The sequence below is a fragment of the Meleagris gallopavo genome, chromosome 1 (assembly GCF_905368555.1).
Source record: "Meleagris gallopavo chromosome 1, MGAL_WU_HG_1.1, whole genome shotgun sequence".
Taxonomy (NCBI): Eukaryota; Metazoa; Chordata; class Aves; order Galliformes; family Phasianidae; genus Meleagris; species Meleagris gallopavo.
Window position 1 is genome coordinate 186,376,983 of NC_139404.1, and position 12,275 is coordinate 186,389,257.

General features: G+C 46.9%; 1 protein-coding gene across 1 annotated transcript; it reads left to right on the forward strand.

Annotated features, from left to right (window-relative positions):
• Nucleotides 1-19: 19 nt before the first annotated feature.
• On the forward strand, nt 20-5,735 carry FZD4 (frizzled class receptor 4). The gene is made up of 2 exons (XM_010706198.4): nt 20-388; nt 1,090-5,735. Exons 1-2 carry the CDS (start codon nt 140-142, stop codon nt 2,416-2,418), a joined length of 1,578 nt encoding a protein of 525 aa, XP_010704500.4. The 5' UTR covers nt 20-139; the 3' UTR covers nt 2,419-5,735.
• Nucleotides 5,736-12,275: the final 6,540 nt, after the last annotated feature.

The window sequence follows — 12,275 nt, forward strand, 5'->3', positions numbered from 1 at the left end:
GCGCGGCGGTTTAAGAGCGGGGCCGCCCCCGGCCCCTCCCCGTTGGAGCCGGCCCGTGCGGCACGGCGCGGCCGGGGCCGGAGCCCGCAGCCCGCAGCCCGCAGCCCGGGGTCGGGGCAGGTGGGGCCGGGGGGGGGCGATGGAGCGGCGCGGCGGCGGGGGCCGAGTGCTGGCCCTGCTGCTGGCCGGGCTGCTCGGCGGGGCGCGGGGCTTCGGCGACGAGGAGGAGAGGCGCTGCGACGCCATCCGCATCGCCATGTGCCAGAACCTGGGCTACAATGTCACCAAGATGCCCAACCTGGTGGGCCACGAGCTGCAGGCGGACGCCGAGCTGCAGCTCACCACTTTCACCCCGCTCATCCAGTACGGCTGCTCCAGCCAGCTTCAGGTGAGCGTCGGCCGGGGGGGGTCCGGCAGCGGGAGCTGAGCGCGGTGGTGACACCGGCCGGAGTGCGGGGATGGCGAGGAGCTGCGTGCGAACGCTCGGAAGAGCGGAGAAAGCGGCGATGTTGTATTGCCGCTGCAAAAAACAGAAAGTAGTCGACCTTACAGTGAGAGAGGAGCACGCCGTGCTCGTGGGACCGCGAACCGAAGCGGTCGCTAAATGCCTTTTCTTCTGTTTGCTTGCTCCAGGCGGTGCCTCCAACGAATCTATTTGTTTTAAACCTCTTCAGTTTGCTTAGAGTTTGCTTTCTGGATTATTTTTTTTTTGGGGGGGGGGAGGTTGTCTGTTTTTTAGGTGTTTTTGTTTTTGTTTTTTTTTGCTTCCCTAAATTGCAAACCCTGGAGTTTCACATCTGGCTGAGTCCAGCTCACTGTATTGAAACTGATGGGCTGAGTTTGCGTGGAGCTCATCCAGGGAGCAAAACGTGTGGGCTCTGCATGCGGAGCACATTTGAACGGAAAGAAAGCAGCATTTCTAGGAGTTTTCTTCCTCTGCTTTTATTGTTCTTGGTTTGTTTTGCGCTGCTTCCTGTTGTTTAAGGCAAAGGACCAAAAATTACTGCTAAAAAGGCAAAAACTTGTTATATTTTGACCCGCTGGAATCTCTCCTAACACGATCGTGATTTTTGTTTCTCTTTCTTGCAGTTCTTCCTTTGTTCGGTCTATGTCCCGATGTGCACGGAGAAGATTAACATCCCCATAGGTCCCTGTGGTGGCATGTGCCTCTCCGTCAAAAGAAGATGTGAACCTGTTTTAAAAGAGTTTGGATTTGCCTGGCCGGACAGCCTGAACTGCAGCAAATTCCCTCCCCAGAATGATCACAACCACATGTGCATGGAGGGCCCGGGAGATGAAGAGGTTCCCCTTCATAGCAAGACATCCTTGCAGCCTGGAGAGGAGTGTCACAGCATGGGATCTAATTCAGATCAGTACATCTGGGTCAAGAGAAACCTGGACTGTGTCCTGAAGTGTGGCTACGACGCTGGGCTCTACAGCAGGTCAGCGAAGGAGTTCACAGATATCTGGATGGCCGTGTGGGCCAGTCTGTGCTTCATATCAACTGCGTTCACAGTCCTGACCTTCCTGATTGATTCATCCAGATTTTCCTACCCAGAGCGCCCAATCATATTTTTGAGCATGTGCTACAATATTTATAGCATTGCTTATATTGTGAGGCTAACTGTGGGCCGGGAAAGGATATCCTGTGATTTTGAAGAGGCAGCAGAACCTGTTCTTATCCAAGAAGGTCTTAAGAACACAGGATGTGCTATAATTTTCTTGCTGATGTACTTTTTCGGGATGGCTAGCTCCATCTGGTGGGTTATTCTGACACTGACGTGGTTTCTGGCTGCAGGACTCAAGTGGGGCCACGAAGCTATAGAAATGCACAGCTCTTATTTCCACATCGCAGCCTGGGCTATCCCTGCAGTGAAGACCATCGTCATTTTGATTATGAGACTGGTAGATGCCGATGAGCTCACTGGCCTGTGCTACGTTGGGAACCAGAACCTGGATGCGCTGACGGGCTTCGTGGTTGCTCCGCTTTTTACCTACCTGGTTATTGGAACTTTATTCATTGCAGCGGGATTAGTGGCCTTATTTAAAATCAGATCTAATCTTCAGAAAGATGGGACTAAAACTGACAAACTGGAGAGGCTGATGGTTAAAATTGGTGTCTTCTCCGTGCTGTACACCGTCCCAGCAACGTGTGTGATTGCCTGTTATTTCTACGAAATCTCCAACTGGGCCGTTTTCCGCTATTCGGCTGACGATTCCAATATGGCAGTGGAGATGCTCAAAATCTTCATGTCCCTTCTGGTGGGCATCACTTCAGGTATGTGGATCTGGTCAGCCAAAACTCTGCACACGTGGCAGAAGTGCTCGAACAGACTGGTGAACTCAGGGAAAGTGAAACGGGAGAAAAGAGCGGACGGTTGGGTGAAACCTGGGAAAGGGAATGAGACTGTGGTGTGAGAAAAGGACAGCGTCCAGACGGTCTGACTGCTCTCACCTGAAGGACTGTTCGTGTGTAAGAACTGCAGTGTAAGTGTTGGGAGCTGAGTGAGGAGATGGTTACAAAACTTGTCTCTTGGGGAAGGAAAAAAAAATGCCTTAAAGAATAAACGAACAAACAAGTAATGCTGGAAATATGAAAGCCATAAACTGTGCTGCCCGAAATAGGAAAGCCCAGGGAGGCTTTAAAAGCTGTGAAATATCCGAACACGTTATCTTCCTTTTTTTTTTAAAAGCAGGATGCAATATACCAAAGTCTTTAAAAGCAATGGGATAGTAGGCCGCAGCTGCGGGATACTGTTTTATTTTCATCATCTTGCAGCTGCAAGAGGAAAGGCAGTGCAGGTCCAAATTCTGGGCTGAGACAGGGTGCAGTTACCAGAAGATGGAGCATCCAGGACCTCAGATAGGTGTCTTCTTCCTGAGCATTGTGAAAGAAGTGCTCTCTGAGGGCTGTCTCTGCGCCCTGGGGAATTCCATCGCCCTCTTAGGCTGCACAAGTCAGCCAAGGATCAGGTCCTCCAACAGAGAATCACGTGAACTTCCCAAGTCTGGGAATTACCCAAAAGAAGGATTTAGTGAGGTATTAGTGAGAATGACTCTTAAATCATCTGATGGTCTAGTAATAATTTTGGCTTGTTCTTTTCACTGCCTGTAACCTGGTCTGATATGAGTGCTGAGACCCTGCTTTGAGCAGGAATTTAGACCTCCTGAGGTCCTTCCCAACCTGAACCATTCTGTTATTCTGTCAGTGCTTTATATTTTTAAAAAAGCTTTTCTCGAGGTCATGGTCAGAAGTAGAGGAACTGTGGGAATCTGGAAATTGTGCGTGCTGTTACACATCAGCTGTCGTCGTCCGCCTGCCTCTTCCTATTCCTTCAGGTGCTACTGCTATTTCCAGCTGACTGCTTCATTTTGCTGAGCTTAATAGCTTTAAATAAAGTCTTGTGTTATCATGCTCCTTCCTACAGGAAAGAGAAAAACGAGTTGAGGGTCTCTTTAGAACAATGTCAGTTTTTCTCCAAGTAAACTTATCTGTCTCTCTGGAGACCCATTGCATGAAGCAATTAAGTCTTAATATATTTCGTTCAGCGTGATGGTATCTCTGCAGACGCCAGTCTGGGGGAAGTGAAACGTTGAGTTCCTTGGCAACCTCATGTTCACACAGATCAGTTGTATAATTATGTGTGTCAGTTACAATTAAAAGAACATTCTCAGTCCGTGACATCGCAATACAGCTGATTGCCTCAGAACGACGCTCCAGTTGCTCACTGACAGCTATGGAGTGGTTTTATTTTATTTTATTTTGTATAGATGCATACAGAATGTGTGCAGGCATTCAGTCCTCAGGAATGACAGAGACATTGTCAGTTTTTGGAAACGGATCCAAGAGAAGAGATCCATTTACAAATAATGTCGTTTCACAGCAACTGCCAAGTTTTTCTATCCTTTTAATTGAGGAGGCATTGGCTTGTGCTCACAGGGAGCTTGAACCTTGTGTCTGGGACTTGTTTGGCTGTTAAAAAAGGTGATGCAAGCAGCAATAACCCATAAATATTTAAGAGAATGCTGTTTCAATGCTCTGTCCCTCTGAAGGACCTTCGGCTCTGAGTACTCCAAATTTTTGCTTTGTTTATGTGGATCCTGCTTAGCTGCTGGGCATCTAAGCCCCGTGCCCTGACTGCTGTGATCTTCAAGGGCTGCTGAGAGCACGCATTTGCCCTCACTTTTCCTACGGGTGCCCATGTGCTGCTTCCCAAACCACAGTTCATTCCTGCTCTGTCCCAGCAGCATGTGTTGTTTCAATGGCAATGTTGAAACATGTGCTAGAGCATATTTAAAAAAAAAAAAAAAAAAAAGACACTGAAAAAACAAACCAACCCTAATTGCAGTTTTTGTGGTTGGGCTCCCTCTCCAGCAGAACTAGTGACAACTTGACACATTCTGCTCAATGTGCAGCCATTGTCTTGGCCAGCACTGCATACCATCTGGGCCTTTTGATCCTCTCTCTAAATTCTCTCACCATTAGTGTTGTGTTTGGATCTGGTTATTCCTCTGTGGGCAAGGAGTTCTTCAAGTTGGAAATCTTCAGATGGCTCAGCCTCTCCATCACGTGCTCCATCTCCCATCGCAACAAGGGATTTGTGATCAGCAGCTGTATTCTAACTTGCAAAGGCTAAGGACACAGTATGAGCCTTGTCTTGTAGCGTCAGGCTGTGCCAAGGTGTCACATTCATTCAAGTGTCCTTCAATCTGAAGCGGTTTGGATAGTTTCCTGGCTGACGTGACTCCTGTTTGACCTGACTGATCCAATAAACAGCATTTTTAGCTGTGTTACATGCACAGAAGTGGATGTTAAGTAGTACTCCTGTTATCAAATCCCTGCCTGTGATCCTGGGACTGTGACAGACTGATATCCCGACTGGTTGGGGGCATTGGAAATGAGTGAAATGAGGACAGTACTGTGTAGCCTCATGAGGGAGCTGGGGACCACTACAGCATGAGGCATTCAAATGCTATGGGCAGGAGGTGGGGAGCAGCTGCTGTCACTGAAGGAACCTGTTCCCAGGGCCACTGTGGCAGCCCCAAAGCAACATCAGCTGTAGCAGCAACAAAACTACATCCCACAAATCATAGAATCATAGAATTGGTTGAGTTGGAAGGGACCCTTAAAGGCCACCAAGCCCAACTCCCCTGCAATGAACAGGACACATACAACTGGATCAATTAGAGCCCCATCCAGCCTGACCTTGAATTCTTTGAAGGACAGGGCATCCCCCACCTTTCTGGGCATCCATGTGCATTCACCTTGCCTTGTTCTGGGGATGCTGAGTGGGAAGTCACAACAGACAACCCCAAACCCAGCAGTTACAAAAGTGTCTGCAACTCGTACATTCTCTCATTTCAATGTTGTTAAGAGTTTAAAGCAAAAAAATGTATGATTAATCCTGTCTTGGACATTCAGTTGCTGCAGTTATACAAGCAGAGACCTTACAGCCCTTACCTTCCTGGCACTGTGCTGTGTCCTCCAGCCCCACTCCACTGACCACGGGTCTCAGGAGCATCTACTGGAGAGGTACAAGCTCCTTTGTTGAGCAGACAAATCAGCTCCTTTATCTGAATTTCTAAGGAAATAGACACTGATTATTTTGGGTGTACAGAAAATGTATCTGCTTTGATGTATGTACTGTAAATTTCTAATTTATCACTGTAAAAAATAAAACAAACTTTGCTATTTAATTTTTATATCAAAATAAAACTTCAACCTCTGTGGATAACCAGTGTTCTCAGTGACTTTGTTTCCTAAATTTGCCACACTGCTGTTGCAAACTCTTTGCTCCTGAAGGAAGAAGTGTTCACATTGCAATGAATGCGTGGCCCAAACGGGTTAAAGCAGCACAGTTTGCATCTCATATGGGTTGGGTGAGTGCCTTTGCCAACTGGAAGTAACTGGGAACAAAACATCATTGGGCAAGAGCAAAGTATGTACATGTTTCGTGCTTGCAAAGGGGGTGGAAAGAGAAAGCCTTTCCAAGGCGGTGTGCGGGACCCAGCACTGCCTGGGGAGGCTGTGCTTTGCTGTGTGCTTGGGCTTGTTCCAGTGTGTCACCAGCACCAAATGGGAGTGAAAACATGGAAACACAACTGCTGCGTTAGCAGTGGTCTGGGTGAAAGCAGGACTCTGCATAAGACTTTGTTTTCCTCCATGTGTTACAGTGTGTGCACCCAGAGATGTGCAGAGAATTTGGGTCCTGGTGTGTGGTGGGGAAAAGCAGCATGACCACAAATTCAACATACTGTCTACATTTTTTTTTTCGATTTTTTCTTAAAGCTTATTTTCTTGTTTTTTTTAATGCTCCACTTACTTTTTATTTATTCCTGTTCACCAGTTAGGTGAGAGTTCCTTCTTTTTGTGGAAATCCTTCACCAGTTTCTTTTGACACTGATAGCACAGTTTGTCATATTAATCATCATCTTAACCCACTTAATCATCTGCATCACGAAATGTTCTGTATGCAGGATTGCTTAATTAGCATAGTGTTATTCTAATAAGGAACTAAATCAGACTACAGTGGATAATAGCGAGGATGTGCTATAAAGACAGTAGGAATTATCACCTGTGTATCTATAGCTAATCAAGTTTTGAAGAGCAGCACCTAAAACTGATAATTAGAGTGATTTCCTCATACCTTTGGCAGCTCATCATGGTAATGTTCTTAGCTGGGGATTAATGAGATCTCTGATTTGAAACTTATAATTAGGAGTCTTTAATATAGCTACAGTTAAACATAACAAACATTAAAGAGCTTCTGGGAAGGGAGGATCTACCTCGTATTGGATTTGTTGGCATGAATGGAGAATCATAGAGTCGTAAAGGTTGGACAGATCAATAAAATCATCTAGTCCAACCATCAGCCCATGTCTGCGACCACTAAACCACATCTCTCAGTGCCACATCTCCATGGCTCTTGAACACCTCCAGGTATAGTGATTCCAGCCCCTCCCTGGGCACCCTGTGCCAATGCCTCACCATTCTGTCTGAGAGGAATTTTTGCCTAATATCCATCCCGAATCTCCTCTGGCACAACCGAAGGCTGTTACTTCTTGTCCTATCAAAAACCTCAGAAGTTATGTTTGAGGGGTTGTGGTTGTTCTGCTATTTGTGTTTGGAGGTTCTGTATGTTTGTTTGACTTTGTCTTGTTTTGTAAAAGCTCTCTTTAAAGAATAAGTGTTGAGAAGTTCAGAGTGAAGGAAAGCAGAGTTCTGCAGCCAGAACTCAGGAGTCCCAGTGATGTGAAAATGTGCTGTCACGAGATGCTGCCTTCATTGTTGAGGTCTCCAACACACTCTCCTTCCTCAGCCACCCATTCTGAGAATCTGAATCACTTGGGTTGGAAAGGACTTTCAGGAGCACCAACTTCTGTAACTGCACTACATTTCATCTCCTAATTTTATCTGTCCAGCTACATGTGGCACTGAGCTGCAGGGGAGAGCAGCAAAGAAGTTCTGGGTTAAAAATAACCTCCAAACTTATCATTTTATGTTGCAAGTTATTCTTAACTTGGATTGTGTCTGAGATGTGGTTCATGTGACCCCTCAAAGAGCTATGTGGCTACAAATGAGACAACATGAACTTGCCTAGGCTCCTGAAGGTAGAGCATTGCAGAGCTGCTGCAAGGCCGGAGCTGCAAAGCCTCCAGTGAGGCTGCTGGGAACCCAAGTCTGTTGCTTCTATTGGAATGATCAAGCCTAGGTTTGAACTGCGAGCCCACGGGTGAGAGCCCTGTGGCACAGGGGGAGAACTCCCATAGCAACTCTCCCTCTGATGCTCAATAGCACATTTTTTGGCACACTTGGACTAATTGGGCTCATCGTACTTGCCAGCAGCATCCTGGCAAACTCCAGCTGTTGCAGCAGCCTTGTGTTGCTGACAGCCAGATGTTTTGTTTTCCACTCTTGGAACAGCCTACCATGCAACACAGAAGTGGCTGAGAGGGCAGCGGCAGCAAATGAGGTCTCACACGATAAGGGATCACTGAGAAACAGCTGTTCTTCAGTTTACATGGGATTTTTTTTGGACAGTGGGACCTTTCGTGTGCCAGTCGTTGGGTACAGCACCAGAGGAAACAGGTTAAATCCCAAACACAAATATTATTGTGCTGCAAAGCTCACTGTAATCTGTAACGTTTTATTTTGGTCCTTGCTGCATCTGCTTGCCAAAACCAAATGAGCAGACTAATGAGATATGCTTCAAAGGGAGAGTCAGCATTAATTTTGTCATTTTTTTTTAAATCTGTGCTTTAAAATATTTAAAGAAAATTACTCATGGCTGTTCACTTTTTGTTTGCATCGGTGCTTAGCTGGCTTCCTGACTGCTTCTCTCATTTCCTGAGCTTGCTCTGAGGAAAAGGAAAATGTCCTTCCTGAAAAGGAAAAAAAAGAAAAAATGCAGGCTTCTAATGTATTAAGGCTTTAAAAACTGTGATACAGAGAAGCAGGCTGCCATTAAGCGTATTAGACCAATGGGTAGGACTTAGGGTTCTGGTGGAGGAAAAGCTAGGCATGAACCAGCAGTGCACTCTTGCAGCCTAGAAGGCCAACAGCAGCCTGGGCTGCACCAGCAGAGGAATAGCAACAGGGACAGGGAGAGGATTGTCTCCTTCTGCTCTGCCTTCATGAGGCTCCATCTGGAGTACTGCATCCAGGTCTGGAGCACCCAGTAAAGGAAGGATGCTGAGCTGTTGGAGCAGGTCCAGAGGAGGGGCACAAAGATGATCAGAGGGCTGGAGCGGTTCTCCTATGAGGAAGAATGAGGGAGCTGGGATTGTTTGGCTTGGAGAAGAGAAGGCTCCAAGGAGAACTCACTGTCTAAAGTATATGTGCCCAACTCCCTAGTTTTATGTTTTTGTTGCCCTCCTTTTTTTTTGTTTTAATAAATAAAAGTTTAGTTACTTATATACATTAACTATATTATATATTATATATGTGGCCCAACACAATTCTTTGTTCAGTGCAGCCCAAGCAAGCTGAAAGATTGGGCATCCATGGCATGAAGGGAACTTACAAACGGGAGGGAGGCCTGCTTTTTACACAGTCTAATAGTAATAGGACAAGAAGAAAAGAGGGGAGATTTTAACTGGCTATAAAGTAGCTCTTTACTCAGAAAGCTGAGAGGCCCTGGCACTGCTGCCCTGAGGAGCTGTGGTGCCCCATCCCTGGAAGCGCTCAAGGCCAGGTTGGATGGGCCCTGGGCAGCCTGAGCTGGTGGGGGGCAACCCGCTCAGGGTAAGGGGTAGGAATTGGGTGGGCTTTATGAATTTTTATGGGCTTTTAGGTTTTGGATTTGGTTTTTTTCTTTTGCATTTTCGGGTCTTTCGTTAGCAGCAAGCAGGGGCTGACACCTAGTGGGCACCTCGCGCCGTGGCCGCCAGGATCTTGGGATATTTTGCTGTGAATTTTTCTCTTGCTCAGCGCTGGGCTCGGAGCAACCTATACCTGATTGCTCACAGACAAAAATAAAAATGACCTCAAAACGTAGGATGTGGCAAAAGGTCCAAAGTGCCGAGTCCTGTACTTTGTTTGCAACAGCCGCGTGCATCGCTGCACACTTGGGGCTGAGTGGCTGGAAGACTGTGTGCAAGAAATGAGGCTGGGGGTGTAGGTTGGCAGTCAGGTAAACATGAGCCAGCAGTGTGCCCAGGTGGCCAAGAGGGCCAACGGCATCCTGGCTTGTATCACAAATAGTGTAGCCAGCAGAGCAGGGAGTTGATCATCCCTCTGTACTCAGCTCTGTCAAGGCCACACCTTGAGTGCTGTGTTCAGTTTTGGGCTCCTCACTACAGGAAAGACATTGAGGCCCTGAAGTGTGTCCAGAGAAGGGCAGCAGAGCTATGAGGGGTCTTATGGAGAGCAGCTGTGGGAACTGGGATTGTTCGGTATGGAGAAAAGGAGGCTCAGCGGAGACCTTATCGCTCTTAGAACTACTTGAAAGGAGGCCTTGGTGAGTTGGGGGCTGGCCTGTTCTCTCACATTACAATGATAAGACAAGAAGTAACAGCCTCAAGTTGCACCAGGGGACATACAAGTTGGATATTAGGAAAAAATTATTCTCCAAAAGAGTGGTAATGCATTGGCATGGACTGCCTGAGGAGGCGGTGGAGTCACCATCCCTAGAAGTGTTCAAGATACGGGGAGATGTGGGACTGCCATGGTTAGTGGGCATGGTGGGGATGGGTTGGTGGTGGAACTAGGTGATCTTAGCAGTCTTCTCCAACTTTAATGACTCTGTGATTCTACAAAAGGAATAGCATCAAGAGAAGCTGCTAGTGGCTGAAACCGGAGTCGCATATATAAGAAAACTTCCCTCAAAAGACTTTACACCATCTCCTCCTCATCCTCACACTAGTTATATTATAAAGAAAAGGGACTGGGGAAGCACAGCAGCACAGGAAGCCCCTGGCTGAGATAGCCTTTCTTCTTTCTGTTGCCATTAGTCAGGGGTGGGAAGAAGCCGCCAGGCTCTAGGCAGACAGCAGAAAGCATTTGCAGAGTCACGTGCTGGAGAACCACAATAAAACTGCATCATCTTTCTGAAAGATAGGGGGTGTGGGAGAGGCCTGGAAATGAGAAACAGTGATCCTCAGAGAAAGAAGGAATATATATATATAATGCCAAAAATCAGTTGCAGAGGCCCAGTGTATGAAAAGATGACAAACAATAACACCATCTCTCTCACAAAACAATTGTTTCTACAGCTGTGGCCTGAGCAGAGCCAAAAGAAGAAAAGAGCCATCCCTGCTTCCCTAGAGGACAGTTGTATAACTGGTGCAGGGGAAGGGGCAGCCTCATCCTGATATGTGCTTAATTCATCCTGTCAGCACTGACAAAGACAGCCCTCAGTGTGGCCTGTGATGCTCTGGGGCTTGCTGCTAGGAGACTTCAAGGTCTCCTGGATTACACAGGGGAGCAGCATCTGTGTATGGTGTGCTGGAGTCTGCTTGGCTGCCAGCTCCAGGATGCACCAGGACATGGCACAGAGCCTCATCTCTCCTCTGCCTCAGGACGTTGGGCACTTTTTCCTTTTTGGCTCTGAAATTTCCAGTCTGATGGATTGGCCACCAGCCCAGTCATGAACATATGACTTTTCCAGGAGCTGTGCTCCCTCCCACTGCTGGCTCTGGTGTGGGGTCTGGAGCTTCCAGTCCCATTCCCAAATCTGCTACTGAGCTGCTGTCTTGTGTCACACACATTGGACTTGCTGTGGTGGGCTGATAAAGCAAGAGCCAGGAGCTGCCAGGGCTGCTGGGAGTGGTGACCTGGCTTGGCTCTGCAGGGTAATCCACGCCTCCATCTCTACCAAAGCAACTGAAGAAGTGCAAGGCTTTGAAATGCTACTGCTGGAGTTACTCACGATCAAAAGCCTTGGCCACAATCCAGCTTCTCTCTCAACAGCAACAAAAAGACCAAGAGCATGGGGAATCTGTCGGCTCAAAGAGGCACATCAGGATCAGGAGAGTGAATAGATTTGCAGCAACTCCCAAACCTGGCCCTTCTCATCCCATTCCCACTGGATACTGGCTCATCACCATTCAAGGAAGGAAAGTGATTTCTTCAGAGAGAGGAGATCAATCTGCCTTATTGAAAAACCACACCACAAGGTCCTGTCTCCATCTGACTTCTACAGCTTGCTGGTCCCAACCTATGTGCAAACTTGACTGGTACACTAAAAGTTGTTTTTAACTAATGCAACCAGGCATATCTAACATCTGTACAGCAGAACCATGTTCTTAATCAAGACACAGCTCAAGTTAAATAATTAACCCTCTTTTTACAAAGGAAGTGGTTGCTGAGCATGGGATTAGAAGGCCTGAGCTGATGTTCCTCAGGCTCATCTCTTCCCAAAACTGTGCCATGTTAATAAATTTCAGGGCCGTTGGGTTAGACTGTGGAGATGAAACACAGTTATCACAAGGCCAGGATGACCCACATATAGGGAATGCGCCTCAGAGCTGGTCTTGCTCACAGTTCAGGAAGGAAGGAAGGAAGGAAGGAAGAAGGAAAAGGGAGGGAGGAAGGGAGGGAAACCATCTATGTTCTTTTTCATCTTAAAATGGCAGCATATGCAGAGAGGTCATATTAATTTCTGTCATTTCACTAAAAAGTTGCTTTCTTTTTTTTTTTAATCATTCTACATAATATAACTTTAGTGGGATCAATTATCTCACCAACTTCTCTGAGCAACTTTAAGGGAACAACAGGAAAACATGGATTTATCTTCAAAAACACTGACATTGATTCTTGATTCAAGGTATTTCAA